Below are 22,832 nucleotides of genomic sequence, written 5' to 3' on the forward strand. Positions count from 1 at the left end.
TTATTTCAGAGGCAGGCCAACTCATGCTTTTAATTCTAGCTACACAGGAGGCTGGGATCTGAGGTCACAGTTGAAAGCCAACCTAAGCAGATAAATCATAAAGACTTCTATTTCCAATTAACAGCAAAAAGGCCAGAAGAGGTGTGACTCAAGTGGTAGAGTATCAGCCATGAGCAGATAAAAACTAAACAAGATAAAAACCAGAGTGGGAGGCCCTGAGTTCAGGCCCTCTACTGGACACACACACACACACACACACACACACACACACACACACACACACACACACACACAGAGTGATCAGAGGGATGGAACCTTGCTAGCTTTGAAGGTAAACAAAGGGAAGATATGAACCAAAGGATACAAAAAGCTCTTAGAAGGAGTAAATGGCTGGAAAATGGAATTGTTTAGGGCTCCCAGAAAAGAAGATGGGCCAAAAAGAGCACAACAAGGAAGCAAGGAGGCAAGTTAGGAGGTAGTTTCAATAATCCAAACAAGAGGCTAATGCTGACTAAGGCAGCTGAGTGAGAGGATGAAGAAGTAAAGGGATTAAATGTACTCAGGTATTGTCACTGGAACTTGACAATGCTTGATAATACTTCTGAGGAAGGGAAGTAGGAGGAATTAAGGCTGACACACATATTTCTGGCTTACACAATTGGACAAAAGGTGGATCCATTGGCTGTATTGTCTCCATACAAAGAAGAATGAATTTATGGATGAGACAGATATGCCAGGATGGTGATGTCTGTAGAGCATCCAAGAGGCACTCGAATAAACAAGTCCAAGGGTCTCGGGAAAGCACACAGATGATAGTCAGTTGAGAGATGAGATAGCTCACCTCCTTCTGCCTTTCTCTTAGGGCTGGGAGTTTGGCCTAATGGTAGAGTACTTGCCTAGCATGCACAAAGACACAGGTTTGATTCCTTGGTACCATATATATTGAAAAAAAAGCCAGAAGTGGTGCTGTGGCTCAAATGGTAGAGCACTAGCCTTGAGGAAAAAGCCCAAGGACAGTGCTCAGGCCCTGAGTTCAAGCCCCAGGTCTGACAAAAGTAAAAGAAAAGATAGCTCAGAAGAGAATACACAGTAAAAAGGGAAGGGCTACTAGGCACAATAGCTCATGCATGTAATGGTAACAATTTAGAAGGCTGAGATTGGGAGGATCAAGTTTCAAGGTTGATCTTGTCAAAAGTTCATGAGACTCCCCCATCTCAGCAGAAAAAGCTAAGTGTGGCGTCAGCATCTGCCTGACATGCATGAGAGCCTTCCAATCACGGTCGCATTAAAAAGAGAAAGGAAGGGAGGGAGGGAAGGAAAGAGGGAGGGAATGAGTAGGAGGGAAGGCCAAGCCAGCCTTGCTGCACAAGGAGTCTGAGAGGTAGGAAGAAACCAAGAGAATGTAGTTCATGGATACCAGCACTGTAGATTTTCACTGCTGGACCATAGCCAGAAAAGACTAAGATGGGACATGTGGGAAGGCAGGGGAACACAAGGTCAGATCTGCATTCAAAAGAGTCTGGAGGAGCTCTGCTCTAGCTGGAGACAGAGATGCATCTGAGAATCTGAGTGGTTGGCATTTCCTGCCTAGGCAATGAGCACAGCCAGAATCCAGGTGAGCAAATTGGCTTAAGACTGGGCTCAGTCCAGAATGGGCAGCTGTTCCCCGGGAAGAGCTCCAGCTCCTCCTGTGTGCTTTGACAGAAGAGATTCATCCCCGGCCCACCTTGCTGATTGATGGGCTTGAGCAGCTGCCAACACTGCTTCCTATCAGGAAAGAGGGATCATCCCTCACTGACTCTATTTTTTGGTTTGTTTGTTGTTGTTGTTATTGTTTTGTTTTTTGACAGTCCTGGACCCTGAACTCAGGGCCTGAGCACTGTCCTTGGGCTTTTGCAAAGGATAGTACTCTACCACTTAAGCCACAGCACCACTTCCGGCTTTTTCTGTGTATGTGGTACTGAGAAATCAAACCTGTGTCTTTGTGCATGCTAGACAAGCACTCTACCACTAGGCCAAACTCCCAGTCCCCTGACTTTTTTGAGCATTCATCCAGCTCTCTGCTTTTCCTTACAGCATGTCTCCTGCCTACAATCACAAAATCAGGAAGTCCAAATATCCAAAACTTTCTGGGTACTGTGCTAAGCACTTCACCAACATCAGGAAGCATTGGTATTCTATTTTCCAAGTAAGGAAACTACGGATCAAAGATGAAATGGTAGGCGGTGGGGGGAGGGAAAGTGGGAGAAAAACATGGGAACGGGTGGTTATGTTCAGGAAGCAATGTACCCAAAAACCTGGCATTGGTAGCTCACACCTGTAATCCTAGCTACTCAGGAGGTGGAGATCTGAGGATCGAGGTTCAGAGTCAGTCTAGGCACTAAAGCCCATGACACTCATCTCCAATTAACCATCAGAAAGCCAGAAGCAGTGCTGTAGCTTAAGGGGTAGGACGGTAGCCTTGAGCTGAAGAACTCAAGTCCCAGTCCCAGAGTTCAAGTCCCACGACCGACCAAAAAAAAAATGTAATGTACCCACTACCTGATGAATGTAACTGCAACCCCTCTGTACATCACCCCAACAATAAAATAATTTTTTAAAAAAAGATGAAATGGCTTGCACAAAGTCACACAATCATTATGTAGTTGAACTGGGATCTCATTTTAGCTGAATTCCAATTCTAAATTCTAATTCCCCCAAATCATGAGTTCTCTGGGCACTTAATCTGCTTCTCTCCACATTCCATTTCCCTGAGAAACGAGCCTATTTTACCCTACTTGTAGATGCTAACATGGTCTGCCGCAAAAGAGGACCACCAGGTGGCGCCAGAGCACCAGCCAGCAAGAATGCTGCATCCGGAGTGGCCCAGAAACCTGCAGGGGAAGGGATTCTGGACTCCTTGTCCTCCACACTCAGACCTCCTTCCTGTCAGAGGTGGAAAGACAGGCCCAGTAGACTGGAAGTTAAAGATGAGAGGTCGTACTCTTCTACATGTCCCTAAAAAGTTCACATTTAAACTTCTGTGACCAAGTAGTGAAAAAGTAAACCATCAGTTTTACGATACTCCATTAGGTTTTGCCTGTGTGGTTTTATGGTGCTGTTTTACATTTGATGCTGTTTTACATCTTGGAGGCAACTGCAGTGCTTTAGGAGAGCCAAGCCTTAGTATGATGTCCAGAGTCTTCTATGTTATGGTGGAACTCCTTATCTTGAAAATAAAGTCAAAAACGTTAGACAAAAAGTTTTTTTTTGTTTTAAAAAAGATGAGCCCTGTGATCCTAGCTAATCTGAGGATTGTGGTTCAAAGCCAGCCTGGCACGTGAGACTCTTATCTCCATTTAACCACCAAAAAACCAGAAGTGGTGGCTCAAGTAGTAGAGCTCTAACCTTGAGCTGAAGAGGTCAGGGACAACACCCAGGCCCAGAGTTCAAGCCCTATGACCTATCAAAAAAAGTGGTAGAGCTGCTTAGCAAGTATAAGAACTTGAGTTCAAACCCTACTACCACCAAAATCATAAATGAAAATAAAAATAACCAGCACAGTCAGTTGCTGGTGGGTCATGTCTGTAAGTCTCGCTGCTTAGAGGCTAAGATCTGAGGATCATGGTTCAAAGTCAGCCTGGATAGGAAGATCTATGAGACTGTGTGTGTGTGTGTGTGTGTGTGTGTGTGTGTGTGTGTGTGTGTGTGTGTGAGAGAGAGAGAGAGAGAGAGAGAGAGAGAGAAAGAGAGAGAGGGAAGGAGGGAGGGAGGGAGGGAGAGAAGGGCGGGGGGTGTCCTGGGGCTTGAGTTCAGGGCCTATACACTGTCCCTGAGCTTTTGTGTGCAAGGCTGGCACTCCACAGCTTTTGCTCCAGCTATTTGGTGGTTAATTGGAATAAGAGTCTCACTCGCCAGACACCAGCCAGACGCTGGTGGCTCAAGCCTGTAATCCTATCCTTTTAGGAGGCTGAGATCTGAGGATCATGGTTCAAAGCCTGTGGCTCAAAGTCTGTGAGACTTTATCTCCAATTAACCACTAGAAAGCCAGAAGTCGTGTTTGACTCAAAGTGGTAGAGCACTAGCCTTGAGCAAAAAGAGCTCAGGGAGAGCACCAAGGCTCCAAGTTCAACCCCCACAACAAGCAGCAACAACAAAAAGAGTCTTACGGATTTTTCTGCTTTGGCTGAACTTGAACCATAATCCTCAGATCTCAGCTAGGATTAAAGGCATGACCACCAGCACCTGGCTTGTGAGGCTATTATCTCCAACTAATCACCAAAACATCAGAAATAGAACTGTGGGGGAAAAAAACTGTGGGTCAAATAGCAGAGTGTCAGCCTTGAGTGAAAAAAAGAAACCAAAAAACTAAGGGGCAGCACCCAGGTCAGAAGTTCAAGCCCCAGTATTGGCACAAAAAAAATAAAATAAGGGAGCTGGGAGCTCGTACTGGTGGAGTGCTAGCCTTGCACACAAATGCTCAGGAATAGTGTACAGTCCCTGAATTCAAGCCCCAAGACTCACTCTTTCTCTCTCTCCTTCTCCCTTCCACTCTCTCCCTCTCTTCCCCCGCCAGAGTCTCATAGATTTTCCTGCCCAGGCTGACTTTGAACCATGATCCTCAGATCTTAGTCTCCTAAGCAGCTAGACTTACAGACATGACCCATGAAAGTCTGTGAGACTCTTACCTCCATGTAGCCATCAGAAAACCAGAAGTGGTGCTGTGGCTTAAACAGTAGAGTACGAGCCTTGAGGAAAGCCCAAGTACAGTGCTCAAGCCCTGAGTCCAAGCCCCAGAAAAAAATAAAATTAATATAATTAATTAATTAATTAAAATAAATAAATAAATAAATAAAGTAACCCCCACAAAATTAAAAGGGCTAGAGCCCTGCCTAACAATAGTGAGGCTCTGAGTATTACCAAAAGAGAGAGAAAGAAAAAGAGAGAGACACATACATACCAAGAGACAGGAACAAAGATACACTAGCACCTGTGCTAGCACTACATTTAAGTGTCTTACACACACCATCTCATTCAATCTTCACAAAGCTCCTTTAAGATATGGACTATTGCCAGCACGGTGGCTCACACCTGTAATCTTAGCTAATCGGGAGGCTGAGATCTGAGGATCAAGGTTCAAAACCAGCCTAGGCACAAAAGGACCTGAAACGCTTATCTCCAATTAACCTCTAGAAAACCGGAAATAGGGCTTGGCTCAAGGGGTAGGGCGGTAGCCTTGAGCTGAAGAGCTCAGGGACATCACCCCAAAGATATAAACTATCATCACTCCCCCATTTTACAGATGAGGAAAATGAGACTTCCTATATGTAGTTTGCAGGCCCTGTGGTCAGAATATGTCAGTTAGTGATACTGCTGGACTCCAGTGGCACTTTACCAGTACTGAAGTGGCTGGAAGGGGAAGGAAAAGAACTTTGGACAGAGGCTGGTAGAGCCGCAGATTCTGTGAACAGCTGAATGAGATTGTTTCCATGAATACAGGAAAGATCACTTGGAAAAGAGGTGTGAGTGAGAAGTCACAACCCTAGAGACAGCAGTGGAGGAGGGAGGTCAGAGTAGAAGGGTGTGCAGTCTCCCCTCCTCTACTTGATAAGGAGGCCTCAGAGGAAGGAGCTCCTGCTCTCATGATATCATTCAATGATGCCACAGCCCTCTTAACTTGTGTAACTACAGTTTTGTTTGGTTGGTTGGGTTTTGTTTGTTTTTTTTGCCAGTCCTAGGGCTTGAACTCAGGACCTGAGCACTGTCCTTGGGCATTCTCAAGGCTAGTGCTCTACCACTTGAGCCACAGCACTACTTCTGGCTTTTTCTGTGTATGTGGTACTGAGGAATGGAACCCTGGTCTCTAGTGTGTGCTAGGCAAGCACTCTACCACCAGGCCAAACTCGCTGTCCCTGTAACTACATGTTGTGACTTTTGAATAAGGACATCATCTCATGAGCACTTTTCTTAGAACCTCTGTCAGTGCTTGCTGTGTGGTGATAGGAAAAGAAGGAGCTGGACAGCCGATGTTTGGGCAAGGAAGAGTTGAAGGACTCTTGTCCTTCTGGCCAAGGGCAGATGGAGGTGCCACTGGTGCCCTGCTCCATGCAGGAGGGCGAGCTTCCCTGGTGATCTCTGAGGTCGATCTCCGCGGTGGGATGGACGGAGGCAGGCAGTTTGGAGGTTCGCAGCACAACTCCACTGAAGGGTTGGCAGCGAGGCGCAAGAGGAAAGGCACGCGGGGCATTCAGAAGGTGGCTGATTCAGGGCAGACCGCGGAGCTCTCCCTATCGTCTGCATGTGGAGAGGAAGGAGGCGGCAGAGAAGGAGCAAGGTGGCTGGGGGCTGTGGAGGCCGCTGCGGGACCTTGGAAGAGACAGAAGCCACGCTCACGGGAGGGCCAAGGAGGCTGAGAAGGATGGAAAGAGAAAGGAACGGGGCTGTGGCTGGTCCTGGAGGGCAGACTGGAGGGGGCTTCGGATAGGCCTCGGCCTGTGCGCAGAGAAACGGGATCTTCATTTCCTGACCTCCCTCATGTGCAGAGGTCGAGGGTGGGCGCGGCCGGCGGGACTGGGCGCGCGGGGAAGGCTGGACGCGAGTGGAGCGGGGCGGTGCCGACCCGGGCTCGGCCTCCCTCCCTCCCCGCCGGTCTCAGGTGACGGCCCCGCCCCGCCCCATCGCATAGCGGGGAGGCCCGGGCCGCAGGGTCTAGAACAGCCTCCCGGCCCGGTGTGTGCGGGAATCCCGATCCGTCCTCCAGAGCCCGCCGCCGGCCATGGCCACCCCGGCCGCTCCCCGCAGCCTGCTGCTGCTCCTCCAGGTGCTCGGGCTCGTCCTGGCGCAGATCGTAAGTCCCGGGGCCACTCCAGGGCGAGGTCGGGGGTTCAGGATCCACCAGGCTTGGGGAAAGGCTCTGCTCACATCCCCCCAGCCCGGCTGAGGGGGCAGCTGAGGACAGCGCAGGGCGCAGCTCCCTTCCGTGGGCGCGCACGCCGGGCGCATCGCCGCGCACGCGGAGCGGCCCGGGGAGCCCGAGGGACCCCATCCAGGGATGCTCGGCCCTGCCCGGGACAGGACGGGCAGCGTGGGGCGGCGCCAGGTCCTGGCAGCCGGGAGAGTCCAGGTGGCAGGGGAGACAATGATGCCCATTCACCGAGCCGCGCCGCCTCCCGGGGTCCCCGGCTCCAGCCAGACGCCGCTGCAGCCCCGCGAGGCCCTCGGCTCCCTCCCACGGGAGGGTTCACGGGTGAAGGGGTGGACGGGTGCCGGGGCCTGGTGCGACCCCCGACCTCGCCTTCAAGGGCCCAGCCTGGCACTTCTGGGCCTGGGCACCTGGTTTGGCCGCGAGACCCCTGCCTGGGTCTCTGGCATGGCTGACATGAGGCCAACTCCGCAAGGACGGGGCGACGAGGTGCTGGAGTAGGGAAGCTGGGGTGGGGAGTATCCCCGCTTTCCCCGGCCTCCTTCCTCATCCATCCCCGTCCAGTTCCCACTGGGTTTCTCCGCACCTGGCGGAAGAAAGAAAGGCACCCATTCACTTCCTACACCCGATGTGCGATTAATATGTGTTATTAATAATCATGTTAATAATAATAATAATAATAGCCACCATTCATTAAGGGCTCAAGTGGGCTGGGTCCCACCTTGTGTATCACTTTTAGGACTTAACGAAGCCATCAGCCCCTCCGTGCAGTCCCAACCCTAAACCGTTCTGTGCGTGATTCCGTTTACTAACTCGGTGGATGCAGTGGTCCTCGGTAGCCATGGCACAGACAGCGCAGGGAGTTGGCACCCAGACCCCGGGGTGCCCCGGTGCCCCGGACGCGCAGCTCCTAGCACTGTCTGAGCAATGCCTCCTTGTCTTGTGTGTGTTTTCAGAGAGGTCCTCCGGGAGAACCGGGGCCCCCGGGACCCCCTGGGCCGCCGGGAGTGCCTGGTTCGGATGGCATAGACGTGAGTGTTGAATTTGGGGCGGGAGCGCGGGGCGGACAAAGGGGAACTTTGTGCGCCGGGGCGCGGGCTTGGAGACGCAGCGCCCCCGGCTGCCGGCAGGTGGCGCCCTGCCCGGCTCACAGGGAGCCTGTTTGTTGAGCGAAAACCTCAAGTTGGCCCTGAAATACAGCTAGGACGGGCCTTAAACCCACCCACCGACAAGGCACTGCTGTTCTGTCCGGCGGCCACAGCCCACAAAGCCTCCTTATCCCTCGCCCTTCATTTCCTCTTCTTTTGAGTTAGGAGACACCTTAACCCTTCACGTAGCCCGTGGCATGCCTGCCTGTGTCTTTGGGTTAGCTGGGGAGCCTTGGTCAGGGCCCTGGGTGCCATCTCTGTTGCATCTATGACCAATATACCTATAAATTTGGCCTTCAACTGTGGCCACGCTCCTGGCTCCTCCCGTTGCTTTTTTTAGATTTACAATCAGCTGTTTGTCCCCTGCTCCCCGTAGCCGAGTGAGGGTTAAATGCCGCATTCTGGAGACTTCCCAAGAGGCCCACTGAATGTTTACCCTGCTGGACAGACTTCTATTCAGCCTGGTGCCCCCACCACTCCCAAACACAGGCGCCTGGACCCCAGCCAGGTTCTGACTGCTTCAGACTGCAGAATGCCTGGGGTCCTTTCTGGGGCTGGAGGGAGGGCAGGGAGGAGTCTGACTTCATATGCCCAGCCAGGCTCTCAGCAGAGGTCCTTTGTAGCTTAGGAAAGAGGGCCTTTCTTAGAAACATTCTGAATATAACCCCATTATTTCCCCTCCCCTCTTGGTCCTTATCTCTGTCCCAGTTCTGGTTTTCCAGATCCAGAGCCTAGAATATAGCTGCTGTCCACCTCATCCCTTGCCCTCTCTCTCCTGTTTTGGTTTCTCAAAAAGCCCTAGCCTTCCCCTCAACATGTCCCAAATACAGAGCCATCAGCATTCCTATCCTATATGGAGCCACAGCCCCATCTTTCTGTCTCAAAACCTTATTGGGCACTGGTGACTCACCCCTGTAATCCTAGCTACTCAGGAAGCTGGGATCTGAGGATCACAGTTCAAAGCCAACCCAAGCACTAAATTCTGTGAGACTCTTATTTCCAATTAATCATTAGAAAATGGGAAATTGGGCTATGGTTCAAGGGGTAGGATGATAGCCTTGAGCTGAAGAGCTCAGGCACAATGCCCAGGCTGGCCTACAGTTCAAGCCCAATGACCAACAAAACCGACCAACAAACAAAAAAACAAAATCTTGGCACCTTACCAGCATCAGCAGGCCTAAACCCCACTTGCATGTGGATATTCCCCTCTCTAGCTGGCTGGGGTTGGTTAAGCTCAATGCATCTATAATTTATATATGTGTATATAAAGTGTTGGTACTGATGCTTGAACTCATGGCCTCCTGCTCTCCCTTAGCCTTTTCCACTCATGGCTGGCTCTCTACAATTTGAGTCATGCCTCTACTTCTATTTTTTTACTGGTTAATTGGAGCTAAGACTTTCATAGATTTGTTTGCCCAGGCTGGATTTAAACTTCCATCCCCATATCCCAGACTCTGGAATTGCTAGGATTATAGGGATGAGCCATTGGCCTTTATTTTCATAAATTTTGGGGTGGAAAGAGGACTGCTTTCCTGATATGTTCAAGTCTAAGAAGACCCAGAACAGAAGAGAGAAACACCAGGACAGTTCAGCTGAGGTCAGGATCCACTGGACAAGCCTGGACATAGGGTGCTGGCTCACCTATTTGTGTCTTACAGGGTGACAAGGGGCCCCCTGGGAAAGCTGGTCCTCCGGTGAGTGCTGTTTCTCCTTTGACTTGTAACCCTTCCAGTTCTTGCTGTCCTCTGGCTAATATTTGGTCCACTTCTGTTTTCAAGGGATCCAAAGGAGAGCCTGGTAAAGCAGGGCCTGATGGGCCAGATGGGAAGCCGGGCATTGATGTGAGTACCTGGATTAGTGCAGGTTGGTGCTCCCTACCTGCTCCAGAGTCTGCTCAGCTTCTGTTCAGAGATGGGAGGTTGGTGGATCATCTCTGGTTGTAACCCCCTTCACCTTTGTATGACTTGCCACCTCACCAATACCAAGCTCTGCCCCGGGAGCTTTGAATCACTGCAGCCAGAGTTCCAGAAGGGGCTGTGCTTCCTGTGGGGAGTGGAAGTTGGTATCCCCTTTCTGGTCTCTAAGGATCATACTGAATCTACTTGATGGGCTGTGTGCTGTCCTTTCCCCCCCTCCTGCCCTTCTTCATCCTGTGTACTACCCCAAGTGTTAGAAGAAAAACACATTGTGTTCCAGAGGGCTCCTAGAGGGCTCCAAAACCATGGACTTTGGGACATAGTCAGGGCCTGTGATACCCTCTGATGGGAGACACTCTTAGCTGCTGAATGGTGGGGGAAAGGAGAAGGCCTCGTGAGTGTCCTCTGCCATGCTGGCTCTAGAGGTGTAATGAAGCCCGGGCCCGGCCACGGGCCCTCTCCAAACTTACCTTCATCCTATGAAGATTACAAAGCACACTGTCTTCTCTCTTCTATCCAGAAGAAAAAGAAGGCTCAGAAGTCCCCAGACGTCAAACGTATGGCCAGCCTTCTAGACTCTTCAACTAGGAGGCATGAGGCCTAGGCTCACACGTCTGCATCTTGATTTCTTTTCTTTGGAAAGAGGAGAATGGTTCTGTCTGCTTTTCAGGCTTACCAAAGGAACTAAGGAAAGGGAGGAGATGCTAAAGTCCCTAGGCTGGAGGGTCCCTTGGAACTGCCCTGCCCATGGCGGGAGAGCAAGTTGTCTCTTACTAACCCTCTTCTTTCTTCCCCAGGGCTTAATGGGAGCCAAGGGGGAGCCTGGGCCCATGGGAACTCCTGGAGTCAAGGTAAGTGTCCTGCCCTGTGTACAAAGTGAGGACAAGGGAGTGTCAGAGTGTCAGGCTTCAGTAAGGAGGAGCAGGACACCTTAAGCCTCTCTCATTGCTCCTTCAGGGTCAGCCCGGGCTTTCAGGTCCCCCTGGTCTGCCGGTGAGTATGAACTCCAAGGGCCTGTGGGGAGGGAGAAGCTGCAGAAGGAGCCATGAACCCATTTCCTTTCCTTCTGTTCCAGGGTCCTGGCTTCGCTGGACCTCCTGTAAGTCCTCAGAGATAGGGCAAGCTCCTTAGGGCTCCCAAGGAGGGAGGGGACACAGGAGGGCTTCTAGGAATGGGCAGGCTGGGCCAGCCTCAGGGTCTGGCCAATCCACCGGCTCCAGAAGAATCTGATCCTCACAGTCCCACTGAGTCAGTCTCTCCAGGGCTGGCTATGTAGTCATAGTGGAGAAGAGGTTTGGGGTGTTTGTCCTCCCTGAAGTCCAGGTTGGGATTACCATTAATACCCATATTTCTGTTCCCTAGGGACCACCTGGACCTGTTGGTCTTCCTGGTGAGATTGGAACTCCAGGCCCCAAGGTGAGCCCCGGGCACCCTCAACTCTGCCTCTTCTTGCCTTTTGCCTCCAACCTGCAAGTTCGGATGGCTTTCCCAGGAATATCAGGACCTGCTTCTGGCTAGCAGAAAGGTCCTCCAAGTTTGGGTCAGAAACCTGTCCCGAGCTCATCCTGTAGTATGTCATCAAGAGAGAGTAAGGGCCAGTGCCACCTCCTGTCAAGTTCCTTGATCTCTGCAAAAGGTGGCAGCTCTCAGGAGGCTAGGAGCAAAAGGAGGTAGCAGAACATGGAGGCACGGGGGAGGGGGGGAGCAGGGGAGGTGAACTGGACCAGGATTGGTTGGTGCTATGATGCTATGATATGATTCGGATTCTTCTTGCTTCCAGGGGGACCCAGGACCAGAAGGACCATCAGGACCCCCAGGTCCTCCTGGGAAACCGGTAAGGGTCTTCTGATCTCCCACAGAGGAAGTGCCACATTAGGCTCCCTCCTTATAGTCCCACATCTCTTCTCAGGGCCGCCCAGGAACCATCCAAGGCCTGGAAGGCAGTGCGGATTTCCTGGTAAGAGGCAGGGTCCAGGGCCAGGCTGATGGGGGTTGTAACCATAGGGAAAGGATCCATGGGCAGTGGGGTGGGGCCTTCCCAAGCAGGGGAGGTGGTGAGGATGCTGGGAAATGGGCAAGGTGCAATGCATTGTCCAATTGGCCCAGGCCTGATGAGAGACCACCAAGGCCCTTTGGGATTTTTTTCTTCCCAGTGTCCAACCAACTGTCCAGCAGGTGTGAAAGGTCCACCCGGGCTACAGGGAGTCAAGGTGAGAGTTCCTGGCACAGGCCTTGGGAGGGCAGAGCAGGGGATTGGAGGAGACTCTTACTAAGCTTGCTTCTTCCATTCAGGGACATCCAGGCAAACGTGGGGCTCTAGGTGATCCTGGCCATCAGGGGAAGCCGGTGAGTGTGAGAGCTGGAGACCGTGGGTGGGGGCTGTATGGAGGCAGCTAGGCTCCTCCCCTTCTTCATCCCTTCCCCTGTCCCTGTGGGCCAAGCAGAGACCTAGATATGAGAGACAAAAGAAAGAACAATGTTCTTCCTTATTTTGTGCTAGTACTAGAGCTTGAACTCAGGCCCTGGGTGCTGTCTCTGAGCTTTTTTTTCTTTTTTTCTTTTTTTTCTCTCAAGGATAGTGCTCTACCACTTGAGTCAGAGCTCCACTTCTGGCTTTTTTTGGCAATAAATTGGAGATAGAGTTTCCAGGCTTTCCTGCCCTAAGCCTCAGATCTCAGCTTCCTGCATAGCTAGGACTATAGACAGGAGCCATTAGCCCCCAGCTCTATGTTCTTTATTCTTGTTTTGGGGGAACTGAGGCTTGAGTTTTGGATCTTGTGTTCTCACTTGGTGTTTTTGCTCAAAGCTGGTGCTCTACCACTTGAGTTACAGCTCTAGTTCTTGACTTTTTGCTGATTAATTATAGATAAGAGTCTCTTAAGTTCACTGCCCTATCTGGCTTTAAGCCTCAATTCTCAGATGTCAGCTCTCAACAAGATGCTTGTATTCTAAATCAAAGTGTCTCTGGGCAAGTCCCTTCTTCTTGCTCGGCCTCCATTTTCCCATCTGAGGTATGGGGTAATATCCTTTCCAACCCACCATCTGGCTGTCTTTGCTGGGGAATGGTGGCTAGTATCTTTGCTTGTCTTCGGGTTATCACTCCATCTGCCTGCCAATCTGATAGATTATCCCCACTCTTAGGGCCCCAAGGGAGATGTGGGTGCCTCTGGAGAACAAGGCATCCCTGGACCACCGGTAAGAAATGCTTGCCAAACTCCCTCCATATATACCTCTACCTGCAGCCTGCTTCCCTCATCCTGGAAGCCCCCCTGGTACTATTTCCCCAGCCCAGGACTCTTGCTTATACAAAATAAATGTCTCCAGTGTAGGGCTGTCTCCAGGTGGGGAGAGGGAGGCTAAGGCTGACTAGCCAGAATTAAAGGACGGCAGCCAAAGCTGCCATCCAGAAGGCCTGGCTGAAGTCCAGATGTGCTACTGTTCTTTGTGTGCGCCCATGCCAAGTAACCCCCCCCCACTCTTGCCCCTCATCCATCACCTTGGGGTCTGGTGAAAGAGGCAGGGGTCAGAAACAACATTGTGGTCAGGGCCTTGCAATTGTCCTTGCTATCATCTTTCTGTCTTGACAGGGTCCCCAAGGCATCAGGGGCTACCCAGGCGTGGCAGGACCCAAGGGAGAGACCGTAAGTGAAGCTTCAAGTGTTGTAACTAGCTACTGGGCCTCTAGCATCCAGGCAGGACCAACCTTCAACCATTTCCTCTCTCCAGGGTCCTCGTGGGTACAAAGGCATGGTGGGCTCCATTGGTGCCACTGGGTTACCGGTAAGCTTGGCTGTCTCCCAGCTCCAGGCTGGAATTTCCACAGTTCTTGGTTGGCTTCTGCTTCCTCCAGCTCATGTGACATATATTCCTGTCTCCTTTTTGTCAGGGTGAGGAAGGTCCAAGGGGGCCACCAGGACCAGCTGGGAAGAAGGGTGACATGGTAAGTCCCGGGGTGCTGCCCCTTGTCTGGTAAGGGGCCTTGGAGAGTACTGGGCATGATTCAGCTCAGGCCAAGGCTGGTGTATGTGTGTATATACGTGTGTGTATACACATGTTCGTGTCTGTGCCTATGTCTATGCTGGGGAAAAGTCTGAACATCTGTGCTGAGTCCAGTAGAGCCGGACTCAGGCTTGGAGAGAAGCCATGGGATTCAGACCTGTTGGGACCAGAGAATGAAATTCCAACAGATCAGCCATGAGGCTAATGGGATTTGGCCTGGATCCAGTCATCTTTTCACTTATTAATTAAAAAATAAACTTTTCAGAGAAGTTTTAGGTTGGCACAAAACTTGGGCAGCAAAGTGCAATGAACTATTTTTTAAAGGCAAGTTTAAAAACATATAGAAAGCTGACCGAATGATGCAATGGGTCCCTTTTTCGTAGGGCCGAAGTTTTGAACCCTTTGCCAAGGAAACTTGCTTCCTGCCTCTTTGTTTTGCTTGTGGAACTGAGGTTAAACCAGGGCCTCACTTGTCAAGTACTCAAACACTGAGCTACAATCACCGAGCTACAATCACCTCTACCCCTACTCTGATGTTTTCAAGAAAGTCCTTATTTATGAATCGATTGCTAAATAAAAGTCATGTACTTTTCTCACATGATCACATTATTACAATTAACAAACTAAGAAATTAATATTCTTTCACATCACCTAATAACCATTCTGTCTTCAGTTTTTTCCAATTACTTCCAAACTGGTTTTGCACAGCCAGATGGGCATGGCATCCTGACAGTGAGCTGACCTCCAATCTCTGTCTACTTCGCAGGGGAGCCAAGGTGTTCGAGGACCACCCGGAATAACGGGCCCAAAGGGAGCAACTGTAAGTGCCAAAGGCCTGGGCCCTGCCCCACCCAGACAGAGACTAGGATGTCCAAACCTCAGAGAAAGATGAGCTCAAGGTTGGAGACTGAGCTCTGCAGCAGGCAGGCACGCTGCGAGCTGGGAAATGCATGAGAATAGGGGTAACAATGTAGAAGTCCCAGGACACATATGGCATTTGGAGCACTATCCATATAAAGATATGGATAGGCTAGGACCCCTAGACCCTTTCTCTGTTCAGCTCCCCTCCCCCATTTGGCTAGTGGGGTTTCTCCTGAGATGATCCGACAGGCTCCCTTCTTGCAGACTGCGGCAGTCAAAGAGGGTCAAGGGTGGGACCCCATGCATCTCCCTAATTATGAGACTCCCTGGAATTTTCCTCCTGAGCAGGGTCCTCCAGGCATCGATGGCAAGGACGGGACTCCAGGGATACCTGGCACCAAGGTAGGCATGTGGGCTGCAGGTGGATCTGGGAAGAGTCAGGCCCAGCCTACCCAAGGGCTGTGAGTTCTGTTGCACGGATACTAAAGTTTTGAGACCCAAGGGCTCCACCCTCTTCTTTCTTCTGGACCCCAGCTTCTTTATCTGTACCTGGAAACTATAGGCCCTCTCGCCAGAACTCTAACCTGTGCCTCTGATTCTCTGTCTCTCCAGGGCAGTGCAGGACAGGCTGGGCGGCCAGGAAGCCAGGGCCACCAGGGCCTGGCGGTGAGTATCAGGCAGAACCACAGGGACTCCTGTGGACAAGTTGCTTCTCTTCAGCTTCAGAGAGGCCAGGCACCCTGCTGCCCACTTAGTGTCTGTGAGGCACTGCCTCATGACTGCATCTGTGACTCTCTGGCCCAGTTTAGACCTCATTATTGGCGGCTCCAATCCTCCATGTGACAGATGCAATCCTTGAGTTAAAGTTCATCTCACGATTCAGTAACCACCATAATCAATTCCTGTCCCTCTGTCCTCTCACTCCTCAATACTACTGTAGCTCCTCCTCCCCCTGTCCCCAGCCAGGTCCTGGAACTTGAACTCAGAACCTAGGCTCTGTCCCTGAGTTTCTCTGTGCTCAAGGCTAGTTCAAGCCACCAGCACCACTTCTGGATTTTTCTGAGTAGTTTATGATGATGAGAATCTCACAGACTTTCCTGCCCTGGCCTGGCTTTGAACCATGGTCCTCAGATCTCAGCCTCCTGAGTAGCTAGGATTACAGGTGTGAGCCACCAGCCTGCTACTGCCTTTTAATCTCCACATCTGGAGGCCTTTGCTAATCCCTCTGCTGGGAAGAGACCCAGAAAAGACCCTTGCTGGTCCTCTCCATTCTCCTGGTGTTTCTCCCCACCCAGGCCCAACTCTGTTCTACACAATCTGAAAGCCAGTCCACCAGAGTCCACCTGCCCTCTTGCTGGGGATACAGACCAGGGCCTTCTTAACTGTGTATGAGCCAACCTGTGCTTCTGTAGGAGCTCTCGTTATGTGTTTAGGTGCACCTAAGGATGCCCATGTCTCCCCAATGGATGCAGATCCTGTACCCCACCTCTCTCCCACCAGGGTCCAGACAGGGCTGGGAAGTACAGTCAAGTTCAAGTTACTAAGCCTGGGTTTTCCACTGTTCAACTCACACAAGGTGAAAGACATTGAGATTGGAGAGGGAGACAAAGCAGCAGGCGAGTGGGACTCTTCTGTGCCAAGAAAGAAATTGATGTCACATTCTTTCCGCAGGGTGTGCCAGGCCAGCCTGGGACCAAAGGAGGCCCTGGAGACAAGGTGAGAGAACCCCAAGCTGGGGGCAGAATTGGTTCCATCTGTGCAAGAGACCCAGGAGTGGGCATAGGGCACGGCTTAAGCACCCGAAGGCCCTGCATACTGAGGGGGCCAGACCCCCTCCTTCCTGCCCTCCTTCCTCTACCTCTCTTCAGCCTAGCTTAGTGAGGAAAAAAAACGCGTATAGCTTGAAATCCAGAGGAGAAACAAACTCAGGAAAATTGGTGAATCCCAGAGTACTTACAGAAAAAATCCTCTCCCCTACCTCACTCATTTGGTTATAGACTTGTTCAGGGTTCACCGGGCCTAAATGAAGCAAAGGGCTGACAAAGCCACCAGACTGACTTGACGACTCTGTTCTTGCAGGGTGAGCCGGGCCAGCAGGGCCTCCCTGGATTCTCTGGTCCCCCTGGAAAGGAGGTGCGTATCTCTTCTAAGACCAAAGGGCCCTGCACTCAGTGTAGGGCCAGGGTGAAGCCACCTGGTGGAGCCCCAGCCTAGAGAGGGTCAGGCTCAGTCTGGACTCTTCCTTGCCCCTCAAAGCTAGGAAAGCACTTTCTCCTTTCTGGGATGTTTTCCCCAAATGAGAGTGAAAAATGGGACAGGGAGCCAGGTGTGGAAGAGAGGGTCTCAGAAGCTTCCCCCTTCTTCCATTCCTCCTTCCCCCAGGGAGAGCCAGGGCCTCGAGGAGAAATTGGTCCCCAAGGCATCATGGGACAGAAGGTAAGTGTTGGGTGCAGTAGCCCTTGGGAAAAGGGTGTCCCTGGGACAGCTGGTGCTCCTGGATATGGGATCTCCATTCTCTCTCTGGCAAGGCCTCAATTCACTGATCTGTAAAATGGAACCAAGGACCTAAGCAGAAATGGTGGACCCCTAACTGTATCAGGGTGTGGGGTGGCCAAGGAGGCTGCTGTCACTGCCCTCCTGGATGTAACTTCCTTCCTCCATTTTAGGGTGACCAGGGTGAGAGGGGTCCAGTGGGACAGCCAGGTCCTCAAGGACGACAGGTAAACTAAATCTGGTTGAGGTGAGCAGTGGGGAGAATAATCTAGACCTTGCATTTGACGCTCAGCGCGGGTTTCTGTTCTTCTCAGGGTCCAAAGGGGGAGCAGGGCCCGCCAGGAATTCCAGGGCCCCAAGGCTTACCAGGCATCAAAGGAGACAAGGTGCCATTTAGAGCCTGAAAATATCAGGGAAAGCAGGCCGCGACTGGGTTGGGTTGGTTGGGTGGTGCTCGGTGCGGTTTTCCTGAGTGTTGCTGGTCTTGGAGACAGGAGGGGCTGGAGAGGGAGTGGGGGGTGCTTGGTGGGCTCCACTGGAGGAGCTCCCCAAACTTATCTTGCTTTTTCCAGGGCTCCCCAGGGAAGATTGGGCCCCGTGGTGGAGTGGTGAGTCCCCTGCCCTGCACTTCCCATCTCCAGGCATCCACTCAGGATTCCACATTCAAACCCCACTACCCTAGTGGGGCCTAACCCATGCTTCTCTTTCTGCAGGGTGATCCAGGTGTAGCAGGCCTTCCAGGAGAGAAAGGGGAGAAGGTGAGCTTGAGGGGAACACACTAACAGGCTAGGATGTAGACTGGGCCTGGGGTCCCCACTAAACAATGACCCCACTTCCTGTGCCTTCAGGGCGAGTCTGGTGAGCCAGGGCCCAAGGGACAGGTGAGTGCAGCACCTCCATCCCTGTCTTTCTTTCCCTGGGCCTCCCCACTTCCCCGGACAGCCCTGTCTTCTGCATGCCCCACCAACCCCCCCTCACCCACCCTATGTTTACCACTCTGGCAGCAAGGAGTCCGAGGAGAGCCAGGCTACCCTGGCCCCAGCGGAGATGCAGGCACCCCAGGCGTGCAGGGGTACCCAGGGCTGCCTGGCCCTCGGGGACTGGCTGGAAACAGAGGCTTGCCAGGCCAACCAGGAAGACAGGGTGTGCCGGTGAGTTGACTCAGGACAAGGAAGTCAGAGGGTGTGTGTGTGTGTGTGTGCGTGCGCGCGTCGCACGCATGCGTGTGTGTAATTTCCTACCCCAAGGCTGGGTACTCCCAGAGGCCCACTGACTTCCCCCTGAGGCCTGGTTACACACTCAAGTCTGAGAAGAGTGCAGGACGATGCCAGATGAATGGAGCAGGAAGGGTAGAAGTGCACGAGTGGTCAGCTCTGGCTGCCCAGGGGTTTTTTCTGCAAGGTCCTTCTCTGTCTTCAGGGCCGAGATGCCAGTGACCAGCACATCATAGACGTGGCACTGAAGATGATGCAAGGTGAGGGAGGGGTCTCAGCCCTTCACCAAAACTGCAAGTTGCCTTCCTATCTAGCTCTGCCCCCAGTGAGCAGGGAGACCTCAGAAAACCACTTCGGACCTTTGACTTCTGTAAAACAAAGCCTAGCTTCAAACCTGGGCCTTTCCCACCTACAAAGGCACCAGCCATCAGGACACTTTGCTTTCCCTAGTGTGTCTCACTGGTGACACACAATGTTCCCGTCTCTCTCCTTGCACTTCTCTCCAGAGCAACTGGTGGAGGTGGCTGTGAGTGCCAAGCGAGAAGTCCTGGGTGCAGCTGGCATGATGGGTCCTCCAGGACCTCCTGGGCCTCCTGGATACCCAGGCAAGCAAGGACCTCATGGGCATCCCGGCCCTCGGGGCATCCCTGGCATCGTGGGAGCTGTAGGTCAGATTGGCAACACAGGACCCAAGGGTGAGTGCCATTCTGTGAAGGAATGGGGACTGAGCAGTTGTGCCCAAGGATGGCCCCAGGGGCTTCTAGTAGACAGTTTCCTCTTCTCCAGCTCAGGTTCACATTCCCAAGATGAGACACAGCAGCCTGGCCAGGAGACACTGCTAGGAGCTCTCTGTAGTAAACTGATGAAAATGAATGCATCATTTTATAGCTTTGGGAGGCCTCGTTTTCGTTTGCATAGGTACCTTGAGGTGTCTAGAGATGGTGGGCAGATCAGGAACAGGACAGGTTGGCCCTACAGCCACAGACTTGGGTGTGAATCCAGACTCTGCCACTTTCTTGACCTTGGACAAGCTACCCATACTTAAGAATTTCCTTGCATTTAATTGCCTTAGATACTTCATATGTAAAATAGAAACATTAATAGTACTCAGCGCTTTCTGGGAATTACATTTCTAGTGAATTTACCAAGTTCTCTGCTTGATACAAAGGAAATGCTGTTATTGGATACTTTCTTAAAATCAGCTTGATCAGACACATAATTTTCTACCATTTTTCTAGAGCTATCGTTATTTAATCGGGCCTCTGTGGTCATTTCCAACTTTCTCCTTTTTAAAATTAGTACAAGGGGCCGGGAGTTTGGCTTAGTGGTAAGAGTGTTTGCCTAGCATGCACAAAGATCTGGGTTTGATTCCTCCATACCACATATATAGAAAAAAACTGGAAATGGTGCTTTAGCTCCAGTGTTAGAGATCTTGAGAAAGCCCAAGGACAGTGCCCAGACCCTGAGTTCAAGGCCCAGGACTGGCAATATATACATATATACATATATATATATATATATATATATATATATCTCACAATACTGAAAGGATTGCTGGCTTTGAAACAAATTAAGTAGCACCAAACTAGGAAAAACACTTGTCATTTCTAGAAAACTGTGACTTTCTTTTTTCCCCTCAGGAAAACGTGGAGAGAAAGGCGATCAAGGTGAAGTAGGACGTGGACACCCTGGGATGCCGGGGCCTCCAGGGATCCCAGGTAAGACCTTAGCCTTGCCCAGACTCAGTTTTGTCCCTAAGTTTGGGGATTAGTGTTCTGGGGACACTTGGGTTTCTTCTACAGAAGCCTTACTCTTAGCCACCTTGGAGCACCTGGATGGGGTCTGGCTGGAAGGCGGCACAGACTGTAATCACTTAGGAAAGGGAAAGGAGGGATGGGGCGTTGGGGGCAATCACAGACTGTCTGGGGCAGAGCCTCTTCTTTGTGTGGTATAGTTGGTTTCATTTTCCTCACCTTCTGCTGAGACCGATGAGGCCCTGATGTCTTTTTGTCATCTCTTCTTTCACATTCCCCCATTTTCCCCGGTCTTGATTCTCTTTTCACAGGACTCCCTGGCCGGCCTGGCCAGGCAATCAATGGCAAAGATGGAGACCGAGGGTCCCCAGGAGCTCCTGGAGAAGGAGGCCGACCTGGCCTGCCAGGCCCTGTGGGGCTGCCTGGCTTCTGTGAGCCCGCAGCCTGCCTTGCAGCTTCAGCTTATGCCTCTGCCCGTCTCACAGAGCCCGGGTCCATCAAGGGGCCGTGATGAAGCTCATCAGCATACTGGTGGTGTGGCATGAATCTTGGCCCCAGCCCAGGGTTTTCCAGGACTTTCTGTGTGGGATGCAGAGATCCTGAGGGCCAGTTCTACAACACAGGGGAAGGGGAGAGCCTCATGGTGAAAAGATGAGGCCAATAGGACAAGTGTCGCTGGAGAGACAAAGCTCAAAGGGACTAGGGCGGCTTTCCCTCCGAGAGGACCACTCTGATGGTCGCCAGTGTCGCCAGTGTCTCTCTCACTTGTATCAGTCTCTACCGGCCATCCTATTCTCGGGGCAGGTGGACTGAGTTCTCTGCCAGTGCTGTCTCGTTCTCTCTCTGGATTTTCTGGGTGTCTGCTGTTGGATGACTACCTTGAGGTCGCCATCCTTCAGGCCAACCTCACTAAACACCCATCTTCTTTCTCTTTCTGGCATTCTCTCTCCCACCCCTTCCCTTTTCTCCCCAGAGCCACAGTAGTTTTCTGTAAATATAAACCCTCAACATGGGTACAAACCAGGGTATGAGTCGAGTTCAATTTGTTTTCTTCATTTTTTCCCGTGCTGGTAACTGAGGCCTGAACTCAGACAACTCATTCAGATATATCACTCATGGCTGGCAATCTACCATTGGAACCACACCTTCAGCTCCAGCTTTTTAGCTGGTTAGGAGTTTCATGGATTTGTCTGCCCCAGCTGGCTCCAAACTGAGATCTCAGCCTCCTAAATAGCTAGAATTTTTAAGCTACAGAGCCACTTCTGGTTTTCTGATGGTTATTTGGAGATAAGACTCTCATGGACTTTCCTGTCCGGGCTGGCTTTGAACCTTGATCCTCGCATCTCCGCATCCTGTTTAACTAGGATTACAGGAATGAAGCACCAGTGTTCAGCATGGCTCAATTTCTCATGGATGGAGATGAGAGGTTGTAGCCTCCACTGCCCAGGCCTTGTTGGTGGTCAAAGTCTCCAGAAGGGGAGGGAGGGTGTGGGCATCCTCATCAGGGCACATCCAATTGTGAGCATTGAGACAGAATGGCCTATTTGAGGAACATCTTTAGAGAGGATAAAGGGTTCAACCATGCCATGTTTAGCCAAGTGTGGCACACCTATTTTTTGCCAGGACCTGGCATCTGAGAGGGCCTTTGAGTTTCAGTGCTTTGTGAGCTGGCTCTGAGATAGGATCTTAGAGTGCCAGAAAACCCTGCTGTTTTCTTCTAGGAATTCCTAGGTTTGGAAGGAAAACCCCCATGTCTGGGAGCTCCTGATATGTGATGAATCAATTCCTTTGCTTCAGGATCGATTTAGGCATGTGTTGCTCCCAAATGAAGCACTGTGCCAACCCTAGTCCATCTCAGAGACACAGGATTGCAGTCCAATGCTACCACCGAAGTCTGGTTCTCCCTCACCTCACTCCAAACATGCCCATAACTCCCCTCTGCCCCTCAATATACTTACTTAGCACTAGCAACACCAGAAACACTTACCTGGTCCAGGGACAGCCAAGAAGGATTAGATAGGATGACACCAAGGGCCACTAAAATGGCTTTGCTCTAGGTACTTTGGTGGGTCCCCGTTACAGCATTCCAGAGCCCATGGAAAGCCCCTGCTGTGTGGCTGCCAATGGACGGCAGATTCCAGGGCTTCTCGGAGGAAGGGAAGAGGATGAGAGCCACCAGCTTTGTCTCTGGCAAGTTCTCTACACTCACACAGGTGGCAATTGAAGGCCTTTCCCTGCAAAAGGCTGGACTACAGTTGTTTCTAGTGAAGACAACACTGGACTTTGAGAGCCAGCTTGCTCCTTGAAAATTTGTGGATCTGGAGTCCTTTCCTTTCTCAGACTTTCTGAGACTGAGTCCACTAGATGGCTTGTTACCCTAGAGAAGGTGGTGATTCAAAAATGCCATGCATGGCCCGGGAGTTTGGCCTAGTGGTAGCCTGCTTGCCTAGCATGCACGAAGACCTGGTTTGATTCCTCAGTACCACATACATAGAAAAAAGCCGGAAATGGTGCTGAGGCTCAAGCAGTAGAGTGCTAGCCTTGAG

General features: G+C 51.5%; 1 protein-coding gene across 1 annotated transcript; it reads left to right on the plus strand.

Annotated features, from left to right (window-relative positions):
- The first annotated feature begins 6,678 nt into the window (after positions 1 to 6,678).
- Col9a2 (collagen type IX alpha 2 chain) lies at positions 6,679 to 21,304 on the plus strand. Its single transcript, XM_090335174.1, has 32 exons — positions 6,679 to 6,826; positions 7,858 to 7,932; positions 9,708 to 9,743; positions 9,828 to 9,890; positions 10,763 to 10,816; positions 10,923 to 10,958; positions 11,041 to 11,064; positions 11,328 to 11,381; positions 11,746 to 11,799; positions 11,875 to 11,922; positions 12,119 to 12,175; positions 12,258 to 12,311; positions 13,107 to 13,160; positions 13,553 to 13,606; positions 13,692 to 13,745; positions 13,852 to 13,905; positions 14,731 to 14,784; positions 15,174 to 15,227; positions 15,438 to 15,491; positions 16,497 to 16,541; positions 16,905 to 16,958; positions 17,208 to 17,261; positions 17,492 to 17,545; positions 17,633 to 17,704; positions 17,891 to 17,926; positions 18,032 to 18,076; positions 18,167 to 18,199; positions 18,323 to 18,469; positions 18,738 to 18,792; positions 19,039 to 19,227; positions 20,173 to 20,250; positions 20,598 to 21,304. The coding sequence occupies exons 1-32, from the start codon at positions 6,755 to 6,757 to the stop codon at positions 20,795 to 20,797; spliced, it is 2,067 nt and encodes a 688-aa protein (XP_090191300.1). The 5' UTR covers positions 6,679 to 6,754; the 3' UTR covers positions 20,798 to 21,304.
- Positions 21,305 to 22,832: the final 1,528 nt, after the last annotated feature.

The sequence above is a fragment of the Megascapheus bottae genome, chromosome 6, assembly GCF_031878675.1.
Source record: "Megascapheus bottae isolate mThoBot1 chromosome 6, mThoBot2.hap1, whole genome shotgun sequence".
Lineage (NCBI taxonomy): Eukaryota > Metazoa > Chordata > Mammalia > Rodentia > Geomyidae > Megascapheus > Megascapheus bottae.